The 12,915-nt window shown below is 38.3% G+C and overlaps 1 protein-coding gene across 1 annotated transcript in view; it reads right to left on the minus strand.

Moving 5' to 3' along the window:
• CPB1 (carboxypeptidase B1) overlaps positions 1-12,915 on the minus strand; it is a 37,210-nt gene that overhangs the window by 14,919 nt on the left and 9,376 nt on the right. Inside the window, exons 3-9 of the mRNA XM_027552460.1 lie at positions 12,377-12,501; positions 5,778-5,877; positions 5,588-5,689; positions 4,641-4,742; positions 1,887-1,997; positions 1,710-1,800; positions 334-536 (exon numbers count right to left, since the gene is read on the minus strand). Of these exons, the coding sequence (XP_027408261.1) occupies positions 334-536; positions 1,710-1,800; positions 1,887-1,997; positions 4,641-4,742; positions 5,588-5,689; positions 5,778-5,877; positions 12,377-12,501 (834 nt within the window). The remainder of the gene's footprint in view (positions 1-333; positions 537-1,709; positions 1,801-1,886; positions 1,998-4,640; positions 4,743-5,587; positions 5,690-5,777; positions 5,878-12,376; positions 12,502-12,915) is intronic.

A 12,915-nucleotide genomic window follows, 5' to 3' on the forward strand; every position in this document is an offset into this window, starting at 1 on the left:
ATGAAGTGAAGGAACTTTGTTGATTACCCCAGATGCATCTGAAATCATCATATATGTCAGTGTTGTGGTGAAGCAGGAGGAAGTGGAACTCTTGTTTTTTGGAAGATTAGTGAATGAACCATATGTTGGGGATCATTCTCTGCATGAAAATCATATTTCTTCTAGCCAGTATATCTAGCCAATTTCAGATTCCTTGTAAATCTGTTTTGCTTCTGTTACCAAAGATCAACCATGGACCTTCCAGAAATGATATAATTTTTTTCCGCCCGGAATACAATTAAAAAAAAAAAAACTCAATAGCAAAATATTGCATCTACCACCATGATGACTTACCAACTCAACGTTGTTCTTGGGGAGTTTGTAATCATAGGAGTAAGGATAGAGCATCATCTGAGAGTAAGAGTGGATTGTCAGATATGCTTTGATGGAAGAGAGGTGGTTGCGGATGAAATCAGCCACAGCCTTGCTCTCTTTTTCAGACTCTGCAGCAGATCCACAGTAAGTTTCAGAACAGGGGTTGTTAGAGGCTCCAATACCTGGAAAAACATGATGCTGTTAATGGCAAGTGGTCATCCACTGATGTTCCTACAGGGTGTGTTTCAAAATTTCAAACTACAGTGTTAGAGAGTTAAAAAAATAAGTTGTTTTCACAAGTGTTTTTATAATCATCCCATATATGTATACATTATAAAGTATATGTACTTTTAGTCACAAGATTATGGTGCTTTTAAGCTAACAGGGTAAAAAGTTGCATTCGGAATCACCAATATGTCCCTGTGTGCATGTGTGTGTATGCTCAGTCTTGTCTGGTTGGAACCCCATGGACTGTAGCCCGCCAGGCTCCTCTGTCCATGGAATTTCCCAGGGAAGAATACTGGAGTGTGTTGCTAGCTTTCCTCCTTGGGACCTTCCACTCAGGGATCAAACCCACATCTCTTGCATCTCCTGCATTGATAGGCAGACTGTTTGCCACGGGTGCCACCTGGGAAACCCTAATATCCCTCAGTTCAGTTCAGTTCAGTTCAGTCGCTCAGTCGTGTCTGACTCTGCGACCCCATGAATTGCAGCACGCCAGGCCTCCCTGTCCATCACCAACTCCCAGAGTTCACTCAAACTCATGTCCATCAAGTCGGTGATACCATCGAGCCATCTCATCCTCTGTTGTCCCTTTCTCCTCCTGCCCCCAATCCCTCCCAGCATCAGAGTCTTTTCCAATGAGTCAGCTCCTCGCATGGGGTGGCCAAAGTACTGGAGTTTCAGCTAATGTCCCTGTGTAGTACTAAACAATGAGATCAGTATAGTATAAGAAAACTAATAAGTAGGGGACAAATACCTATGAGAAGTTTCTGTGTTACTGTAATCATTACTGAGAGTTGAATCACAAAATCATAATTCTATCATATTTTTGTTTAAATAATTATTTAATGATGATTTCCTCTAGGTTGTACATCCCACAAATAGTAGGATTATGTCTGGTTTGTTCAGTCTTATGTTTCCAGCATCTAACACAGCTGGGAACACAATAGAATAGGAAATGCATCTCTATTGACTGAATATATAAACTGGTTATTGTCTGTGCTTTTAGAAACCTGCAAATTGAAAGTATAAAATTTTATAGTTTTTCTTGTTTTTGACACTGTTGTGTTTTCCTGTTATTTTACTTCCTATGCTTTTCACGATGCAAGTGAAATGGTCAGCCTGATACTTACTACACCAACCAGCATCAAAATTTCTGTTGAGGTCTGTGCCAGTGCAACTAGATCCAGCTCTGGTGGAGCGGGTCTTCCTCCACATTCGGTTCTGAAAGTGCAGTGTGTGGTTAGGACAAGTATAACAGAATGGCTAATTTTAATTTTATCAGCCCCTCTTAGTATTGGCTCTTATACCGTGGTCCAGGTGTAGATGTAGCCGTCAATATTGACCACAGGCAAGACATAAAAGTCTAGCTTGTCGAGAAATTCTGTCATGTGGATCTCACGTCCATAGGTCCGAACAGCCTGTGTACAAATTACAAAGCAGAATTTCATGGAAAATGGTATGCATTATGCACTGAAATTTACATAGACTGGACAAATGTTGACTCTGATAACAAAAGTGGTTACCCTTTTTGAGGTAGAGATTATTAATATTGATAAAAAGCAAATAGCAAAGTATTACTAATAGTTTTGATAAAAATCATTTCTGATTCTCTAAGTACTCTATTTTATCCACACATAACTCATTTAGATATTATTTTTATTTTAACTTTTTAAAGATGGACAAAATTGTAATAAAATTAAAGACTTTTAAAGAACATAAATCCTTATTTCCTTTGAAATAGTAATTGCAATAACTTTTTTCCAAAGTTAGTTGGATATGAGAGTAAGGCCTATTCCTAGTAAGTAAGGAATGTCTGTGATGGCTTTGCATGTTCCTTATACTATCATCTAAAAATTTGTTTAATTTTGATGAGACTTCTTGAAGATGGTTTCACTAGAGGAAGCGTCTGACATGGAAGAAGAATGAAAAGGCCTCCTCCCACTGTGAAGAGAGATCACTCTGATGGGTTTTGGAGAGGCTCTCACTAAGTCTCCAAATTGCATGATGATGGAAGTCTTCTTCTTACTCCCCTTTCTTGAGAAAGGAGCTCTGTTACGGGTCTAGCTCTTCCTGCTAAGTGATGTGGACATTTACATATGAATGAAGGAGCTTATATTGATTTATTATATTCTCTTAGTCACAGTTCCTCAGCCCCAGGATCATACCAAATTTACCTTCAGCTCTTCCCTAGGCTTGCTTGAACAGATTTTAAAACATTTAAGGCTTCTATGTAGTAATGGTTTTTAAATACTCTTTGTGGCTCTACACATGTATGTTTATTAAAATAATGATAAAGCATGTGCTTTTTAGGTTGGAGGAGGTATAAAGTATGTTTTGTTGGTGGTCCATGATTGGAGGTAACCAAAGTAATGATGAAAGTTCTTTCTCCTAGAGAGCAGATGGTGAGTGTGCGTGCTAAATTGCTTCAGTTGTGTCTGACTCTTTGCAACCCTATGGACAGTAGTCTGCCAGGCTCCTCTGTCCATGAGATTCTTCAGGCAAGAATACTGGGGTGGGTTGCCATGCCCTCCTCTGGGGGATCTTCCCGACCCAGGGGTTGAACCCATGTCTCTTGCATCTCCAGATTCTTTGCCACTAGTGCCACCTGGGAAGTCTTGTAGATGGTGCAATAACTCACTGAAATGAAATGGTGCCAGTCGGACACATAACATGTCTAGAAACCAAGAACCTAACGAATAGACACAGAAAATGCTTTACACAAAAGAAAGTATATTGTATATAATATTCTTATATTTTTAAAGTACTTCAATATTTTAAATGTAATTTTACTTTTGAGATAATTTTAGAAACTTATAGAAGAGTTGCAAGTACAGGGAGTTCTCATATACCCTTCACCCAGGTTCCCCAAATGTTACCATCTTACATAACCAGGGTACAATGATCAAAGTGAAGGAATTAATAATGGGTACAGTACTATACACTATAGACTTTAATTCAGATTTCACTATTTTTTTTTTTCACTAATGTCCTTTTTCTATTGTAGATCCAATCTAGGCTCCCACATTGTATTTGGTTGTCATATCTCCTTAGTCTCTTCTTATCTGTGACAATTCCTTTGACTTTTCATTATGACTTCGACATTGTTAATGAGTACTACTCTGGGTATTTTACAGAAGGTCCCTCAATTTGAGTTTATTTATTTATTTTTTTAATGATTAGAAGGAGGTTGTGCATTTTGGGAAAGAGTACAAAAAAGATGGTTTATCTTCTTAGTACATAATATCAGGGGTTACATGATATTGATTATATCTTGCACTGGTGATGTTACTAGTGTTGTTAACCTGATCACTTGGTTAAGGTAGTCACTGCTAGGTTTCTCTACTGTAAATTTTGCTTGTGTAATATAGTATAATACATTTTTGGGGGAGATGCTTTGATGCTGCAAATAACCTATTTCTCTTTAAACTTTTACCCCATAATTTTTGTATCCATCTGTAGGTTTTCATGATGTATTTATTATTATGGTGTTCTAATGATGGCTTTCTGTTTTGCTTATTTGTACATCCGTTAGTTGTAATTCTTCTATAAGAAAGAATTGTTCCTTCCTTTTCTTTCTTGACTGCATTATCTTTTTATATCATTTATGGGTATTTAAAAGGATTTTCACATATATCTTACCTTGACCTTTATAAAGGAGTGAAAAACAGTATCATTTACAGTAGGTGCTTCTATGTGTTATTTTCTTTTATTCTGAAGTATACATTGATTATTATCTAGGAGATAATGGTCAAGTTAGTGGATTACCCACAATCACACTTTTCAATGACCTATTCACTGTACTTACTACCTGTTAGCCTTTTTCCCAAAGGTGGGTGAGAAAATTAAGATGAGTGAAATTCAAATAAATAGAATTTGCTAACTGTTTTAAAATTTTGCCTTATCAAGTTTTCTAGGTGACCTTTATAGCTTGGAACTTGGACCTATGATTTTTTTTCTGTGCTGCTATTCTCTTTTATTATAGCTAATTTATAAGGGATTGATTGAAATTAAAAAAAAATACTTTCTACTTTGCTCTGTCAGTAACCATCCTACATACTGACCTCTCTGACAAACCACTGGCAAAATGCAGGGGAAATCCACTCTCTGGCATGGAAACCGCAGTCCATGAAAACGGCAGGCTTATTTGATCCAGGTTTGCCAACCTATTGCAAACAAAAGGAAAAGGAAGGCCCTGATTCATCACATTCAGAGGTTGACATTCACTGCCTGTCTGGGCTTTGGACTCCACTGGTGACACTTGACAACAACAAGATATATATTCCATGATTCAATTAAAACATAATACTTGCACAGTGTGTTCTTGCCTATAGACACAGTGTTTGAGCTGGAGGCTTCCATGGCTGTTTGTTATTTTTATTAAGCTTGACAAGCTCATATTTTAAGAAGATGCTTGATTACTCTGTTTAATTGTACTCACATGGAGGTTATTTTCTATTGCTATTATTAGGTGACATGACCAAGACAACTGGATAAGTAATTAGAAGTAATCATGATTGTTGCTAATATTGTAAGTTTTTTTTCTTTTCTCCCACTTATTCCTTGTCTTTTTATTTTCTTCATTAGAATTGCATGATAAAAATGGCATTAGAGGACAACAGTAACAAATTGTTGATATGCTGTGTAAAGTTGTCTGATAGACATGAAGTTTATGAACCTCTTTAGCAAATGGATTTGCAAACAACATCTGGGAGAGGAGAATTTCATCAAGGTAGATGATCATTTACATTGCTTACAGGAATGTGGCTAAATTTATAGGACTTCTCCTATTTTATTGCATTTTTTCCTTTTGGATAAATCAAAATAATGATTTAAAAATTCACACATGATAAAAGAATCTGGGTACTCTGTTTGATTCCCTGAGGGATTTAGGCAGAGAAAGAATTATAACAATGTTTGAGATGAACATGTCTGTGAAACAGATGTTACTGTTAGAATTCATTGATTTAAAGTGCTCAGACATGGCAAGGTTATAGTTAAAAAGGATTACCTTGAGGAGGTATATAGTGTTTCCTAAAAATGTAGTTCCGATGGCACTGCGAGAGATGAGGTCTGGATTTTCACTGGCGACTTGTTCAGTCCATGCCTCTATCTACCAAATGGAACCATTGATGGATTAACGTGACATTCTCAGTTCAGTTCTCAAGGCAATGTCTGTCTAAATCACATATACTTCATACCGTTTCCCAATTGTTGTACTTCTCGTAACTGTGTCCAGTAGTGCGGACTCTGCTATCAAACTGAGCCTCCAGCATGGATCTCAGGTTGCTTATCAATACCCTGTAATAAACCAGAGGAAGCGCTCCTGTGAACATAAGCATGTTTCCCAGTGAACATGTGCAACAACCCAGAGTCTCTACTCGTCAGATGTGTCCTCTGATTATGCTCTTCAGCTTGAGCTCCTTGTCTCAGAAAGTGAGTAAATCATTGAGAAGGGTACCAGAGAGTATGAGTAAGGCAGGCTCTTCTTTGGCCCAAACTTGTTCGGCTGTCCTTGAACCTTAAATTTGAAAAATGATTTCCTTGGTATCTGGGGCATTCTGGGTCAGGGCCTTGGGCTGCCACACAAAAGCATGCCCTCAAGCCTACCTATGGTCTTTCTTGCTCAAGACTTCCCTTGTTTTAGCACTGAAAGTCCCATGTCCCAGTAACCTATTCATTCCCAGGAAAATTGGGACATCCAGTCACCTGAGGCCTTTTTTTAGATTTTGAGAAAAATACCTCAATGGGTGAAAATTCAGAAATATTAATAAGCTTATAAAGATTTATTAGACAAAAGAACACTGAGTTTAAAGTACTAGCTTCCGCTTGTCTTTCTTTTGGCGTGTTTAAAGTAATCTAAGAGTGGTCCTGTAGCAAGGTAATATGAAAATTGCTGACAGAAGTTTTGAGGCCTGCTATTTCCTAAAAATGATTATTCAGGTAGAAGTGTGTATTATGAGGCGGGGTGAAGGTGTGGGTATGTATGACTTTGACTTTGTAGCTTCTGAGTGGAAAGTGTATTTCGAAGGGACACAATTTTATGAGCATTAATGTCCTTGGTCATAGCAATGTAAACATTATGGGCAGTAGCTAGCTTGCAGAAACTTCTATTATCCACAGTCAAGCCTTGAAGTGTTTTTATCTGACACACGGAGAATTGTAGCCGCACATCAAAAGTCTTCTCCTCTGACTGCCCCAAGGGCATTCTGATGAAGTATGTCAGGGACATTCTCTGAACCTCCCTCCTGGCCTCTCCTTCATTTGGTTAACTTGGGCATGAACTTGCATCTGTTTATGGAAAAATGCAGTAAATCAATACTCAATGGTATTCATTTCCTAGCAAGAAGGAAACGGTCATAAGGTCTTAACTCTCTTAAGTAGTATTAAAAAAAATAAAATGGAAAAGGAGAAGAGTTTAAAATTTATTCTGTGGAAAGAAAATTTCCCAGTAAGCACAGCCGTCAGTACTTTGTTAGTGTATTCATTTCTACGGCTGCTGTTAGTTAGCACAAACTAAGTGGCTTAAAACAATATGAATGTATTATTTTATGGTTTAAGTCCAGCACAGGTCTCGCTGGGGTAAAAATCAATGTGTCCACAGGGATATGCTCCTTTCTGGACGCTGCAGGGGAGAATCTGATTCCTTGCCCTTTATAGCTTCTAGAAGCTGCCCACATTCCTTGGTTGTTTGCCCTGCTCTATCTTCAAAGCCAGAAACAGCAGCTCAAGTCCTTCTCATGTTTCATCACTCTGACCTCCTCTTCTGCCTCTCTCTTCCTCTTGTAAGGACCCTGTGATTACTTTGGGCTCATCTAGAATGCTGCATTGTATGCTGTGCTCAGTGGCTCAGTCTTGCCTGACTCTTGCGACTCCTAGCCTACCAGGAGTCTGTAGGACTGCAGCCTACCAGGCTCCTCTGTCTATGGGATTTTCCAGGCAAGAATACTGACTGGAGTAGGTTGCCACTTCCTGTTCTAAGGGATCCTCCCCACCCAGGGATCGAATCTGTGTCTCCTGCATTGGCAGGTGAATTCTTTACTACAATGCCAGCTGGGAATCCTATTTATTTAGAATAATCTACCTATTTTAAGTTCAGCTGCTTAGCAGCCTTAATTCCATAGCAACCTTAATTCCATCTACATTCTTAACTTTTCTTTGCCATTAACGTAACACATTCAGATGTTCTAGAGATTGGAATGTAGTCTTTTTCATGGGGTGGGGGGGAGTCATTCTGCCTGTTATGGTTAGGAACAATGATTATAATAAGTGTTATAATTAGTTAAGTTAATTATAACACCCAGTTGGATTGTTAGGAAATAGGGTAGAATTAGAAAGAATCTAGAGTTAGAAATCAAAAGATCAGGGTCATGGTTTTGCCTCATATGTAGATTGGTTTTGGCAAAGTCATATAATCTCTGGGCCTTTCTTTCATAATTTTTATAGTGGGGTATTTGGTTAGCTGGTATTCAGTGTCCTTTTCAGTTCTAAAATGCAATAACCTGACTCAAATTCATAGGTCTTGGTCATTTATATAGATTTTTTCAAGGTTTATGAAAAAAAGTTAAACTATAGTAAAGTTGCCAGTTATGGGCTTCCCTGGTGACTCATACCGTAAAGAATCTGCCTGCAATACAGGAGACCCAGGTTTGATCCCTGGGTTGGGAGGATCCCCTGGAGAAGGGAATGGCTACCTATTCCAGTATTCTTGCCAGGAGAATTCCATGGACAGAGGAGCCTGGCAAGTTACAGTCCATGGGGTCACAAAGAGTCAGACATGACTGAGTGACTAACACTTTCACTTTTTCACTTCACCATCTTTATAAACTCCAGGGAAGCAAGCGTCTAGAATAGAGATGGTTTAGGAAAATAATTTTCAAATGTAACTAAAAACTAAAAACAAGCAAAGCCAAAGCAAGCAAAACAAAAACCTTGAAAACTAAAAATCAGTAGGCAGAAACCTTTACGAAAACAGCTATATTCCAAGATCATCAGTTTGAAAGAACAAATCCTGCCTGGTAAGTATAAGCTTCTCTAACAGAATGGCAAAACTAAAAATACAAGAGGAAATGGTCAATGACATCCACTTTCCCTTTATCAAGATTTTCCATTTTCAGTGAACAAGTAAAATAATCGCCTAGGTCACATGGCTTCTTAATGGGTGCCCAGAGAAAAGAAATCATAAATTAATTGCTCCCAGCCTCAGGACATTCAATAGATGTTTGTATCTAAGACCATAACCATGGTGATTTCTGACCTTCCATGAACCAGCTCTAAATGGAGTAGGAAGTAGGGTTTCCACAGCATGTTGCAATATCTTTACTTTTTCATCCAATCTTCAGATTCAAATTATTTGGGAGAATAAGTGACTACTAGGAGGTTGGTGTTTTGTTTGGTACTAAAAGGAGACATTCTGTTAGAGTTATTATTATGTTAAATATTAAACATTTTCATCAATAATCAAAACAAAGAAGCATAATAAAACCAATTAGATTTAAGGTGACACCCAAGAGTAAAAGTGTCCTCTAGTAACTTACAAAAGACTTTCAGAATGAGGTTGAAATGTGGTGCTGAATTTTGCCTGAAGGTAGGGGATTGACCTTAAATGAGCCCTTCCAGCCCTATGATTATTTGATTTTATTAGATCTAGGATAAAGCACTACTTTAGCTATATTACAAAATATTATTACTAAATAATGAGCTTCTATTCCAGGAGATTAAAACAATGCCTCTTAATGTAACAGGGACTGCATTACAGCTCCAAAGTACAGAAGCATGTACACTATTTTATACTTTTGTATGTTTCTTTTGTAGCGCTATCCAACTTCTTCTTTTTTTTTTTTTAAGTAGGCATGCAAATTAGATAACAGACTCCCAACAAAGCAAGAAACACAATGTCTGAGAAGGAGAGAAATGGCAGTTTTCTCCCCCTTTTAGATTCCTGAAAATGGAGTATTTGGTCACTTCCCAGAATACACACCCATTGCCACTGAAGAACATTACTGTGTACACATTGTTATCCAAGGACACTTTACTATTCAGATCTGCAATATGCAGAAAAATGTTACAGACAGAGAGCAACAATCAGTCTCTTCCTGGATTGGGTAGGACACAAACCCACCACAAGTTTCTGTCAATGTTCAGAAATGAGATTTACACCATCCAATTCTTAGTCTTTGTGTACCTAGGGTACAATATAAGCATTTAAAAATATAGTTATTTTTCTTGGTGCACACATTTTGAATTTTTTCCCATGGTAATTCAGAATCTGATTAAAACTACCAACTGACCCAAGTCTTGGTGAAGAGAGCTAGAATCACTGAAAAATCTGAAAAGCTGTTTTGGTGAAACGTGTGCAGTAAATGGTTCCTGTTACATAGAAAGTGAAAGTGTTAGTCGCTCAATTGTGCCTGACTCTTTGTGACCCCATGGACTGTAGCCAGCCAGGCTCCTCTGTCCATGGGATTCTCCAGGCTAGAGTGCTGGAGTGGGTTGCCATTCCCTTTTACAGAGGATCTTCTCGACCCAGGGATTGAACCTGGGTCTCCTACACTGCAGGCAGATTCTTTACTGTTTGAGCCACCGGGGAAGCCCGTTATATGGAAAAACTGCAAATTCTTGCTGGCAGGAAACCATCTAAATACACATTAGCTACCATATAAGGTAATAATGGGACGCCCAGGGACTGCTTGCAGCCCTGGCAAAGATAATGCTGGTGTGCTTCTACAGGATTTCTAGGGACTTATTATTACTTAATATGTAGAAAATTATAAGCCACTAATGTGCTAAGCAAAAGTTAACAAGATCTTAGTCCTCAGGGAACATCCTGTGTTCTACATGAGACAGCATTCATACACAGTTCCCCAAAAGTTTACCTGGTCTAAAAGTGCATGAATTTTCTACCTGCTAAAAAGAGACTGATACGTGATTAGAAGCTGTTCTACCACTTTGTGATCTGAGTAGAATAAGGACATCAATTCAAGCCACTATTAGCTTTGGAGAAGGCAATGGTGCCCGACTCCAGTACTTTTGCCTGGAAAATCCCATGGACGGAGGAGCCTGGTAGGCTGCAGTTCATGGGGTCGCTAGAGTCTGACACGACTGAGCGACTTCACTTTCACTTTTCACTTTCATGCATTGGAGAAGGAAATGGCAACCCACTCCAGTGTTCTTGCCTGGAGAATCCCAGGGACGGGAAGCCTGGTTGGCTGCCATCTGTGGGGTCGCAGAGTCGGACACGACTGAAGCGACGCAGCAGCAGGGTTAGCTTATGGTCGCTGATCTTCCTTTTGTTTTTCTTGAAGGCTTTTAAAGAAACTGTCATCTTTTTGAATATTATTGAAGGCTCCTAAAGGCTAGAATTTTAGAAGTCCTTCCTAGTGTAATGAAAAGAGCAAAATATCACAGACATGAATCTCAATCACATTTCAAAACTTACTGTGTTATATCTTCCTTTTAAAAAGATAGTCAATTTTTACGGTCACATTTTGACACTTCCCTCAGGCCAAAGCAGATAGCTCAGCTGTGTGAAGTATGATAATAGGGTTAAACAAAACAGTTTCTATTGACCTTTAAAAAATGTATAAGTCCCTTTTTATATAGTAGTACAAATAGTAAAATAACAGCATTCACAGCGATAACAATGTCAGTTAAAATTTATTTATATATTGTTTAGTTTCATCTTCACAACAGCCCTTTGAAAGTGGTATTATATTTATCTTCACTTCATGAAAATACGATTCTAAGGATCCTTTCTTTATAAAGACAAAGAAACTGAAGCTTAGAAAGGTTAAGCAAATTATCTAATGTCACACAGCCAGGAAGTTGCAGACTCAGGATTTCAGTCTTGTGTATTTTTTTCCTGAAGCATTTACTTGTTACATTATGCTTCACCACTTCTCCTGATGGAGGTGAAAATTTTACAGGTGATAATTTTGATATCTTTACTGGCATAAATACTAGTATATATTTTTAAGATGTAAATAATAATAGAAAATTTTTGTTAAAATTATGTAGGTCTGTTTCTCAAAATGTAATGGAGACTTGTGCTTGTGGTTGGGGATTGTTGGGTAAATATTTGGTGGTTCAGAACTGGAGCTGGAGACTGTCTCTTTGCTCCTTGCTGACCCACTCTTTGGAGGAAAAACTGCTTTAGACTAAAGACTAAAGTTGAATTTTTCTACTTTAGTCATTTAGTTTAGTTATTTCCACCTTCCCTCAAATGAAGAGGGAGGGAAGTTCTAAGTCTAAGCATCAAGTCTGTTCTCTGCCTAGAGTGTCATTTTTTCCTTGTCTTGTCTGGCTAACTCATCAGTCTTTTAATTATCAGCTGAAGGCTCCTTTCCTAGTGTGGCCCTCTGTGATCCTTCAGCTTTATCTATTCCCCTGCATCTCTAGCTCTTCACTCTTCTTGACATGTATTAAAGGTATTTTCCTCTGAAGGGGGTGAGTCCTATCTTTTTCCCCAGCCTTTATTATATGATAGATTGGCGCTCACTATCTATTTGTTGGCTCAACAGATGGACAACTGCCTTCACTTAGGAGAACATTGAAAACTAGGATCAGGTCAAATATCTGGCTAAAAATTTGGGATTCTAGAGCCAAGCCTGTTTTTATTAGAGCAATAACTCAACACGAAGTCTCTCAGGCCTAGTGTCATAAGACTTGAAATTCAGGTCCAGCTCTGCTGTGACCTTTGTGTGGGGCCCTGAGGAGGCCATTGTCTTGGTCTTATTGTTGTCTCCCTGGGGTGAGAGCATACATGACAGAGAGTTTTCATAACCATAAAACATAAGCTTACTCATATCGTAGTCCGTTCTGCCCCAGAAAGTCTTCCACAGCGACAGTATCTTCTGCTTTAACACGGAAGTCCACTGTACTGTGAGGTTTGACTTGTGTGACCGAATCTGGTTTCCAGAAATCCATCTGAACAAGGAATAAGACTTATTGTATTGGACACCAATAATTCAATGGGTGAATCACCACTAGTGAGCACACTACCCCAGTGGATTATTATGAATCAAATTATCCATGAAATCTCTTATAAATATCACCTTTATTTGAGTGGACAAAAGTTGGGACCAAGTAGTTGGATGTCAATAAAAGTGTTTACACACACATACATACATAGCATTAATTGTCAACAAGCATGAAGAGGGTATGATTATCTCCCATAATGGTAGTTACTTGCAGTATTCTATAACTGCTCTTTTCTCTTTATTGATTTTCTAGAACAGTTGCTTATTGGTGATAGCAGTGTTTGTGGTAATGGATATATGTGATAAATGAATGATGCTGAATTACCTGGAGCCCAAAATTTAATGGAAATGAAGCTTTCCC

This window comes from Bos indicus x Bos taurus, chromosome 1 (genome assembly GCF_003369695.1).
Source record: "Bos indicus x Bos taurus breed Angus x Brahman F1 hybrid chromosome 1, Bos_hybrid_MaternalHap_v2.0, whole genome shotgun sequence".
Lineage (NCBI taxonomy): Eukaryota > Metazoa > Chordata > Mammalia > Artiodactyla > Bovidae > Bos > Bos indicus x Bos taurus.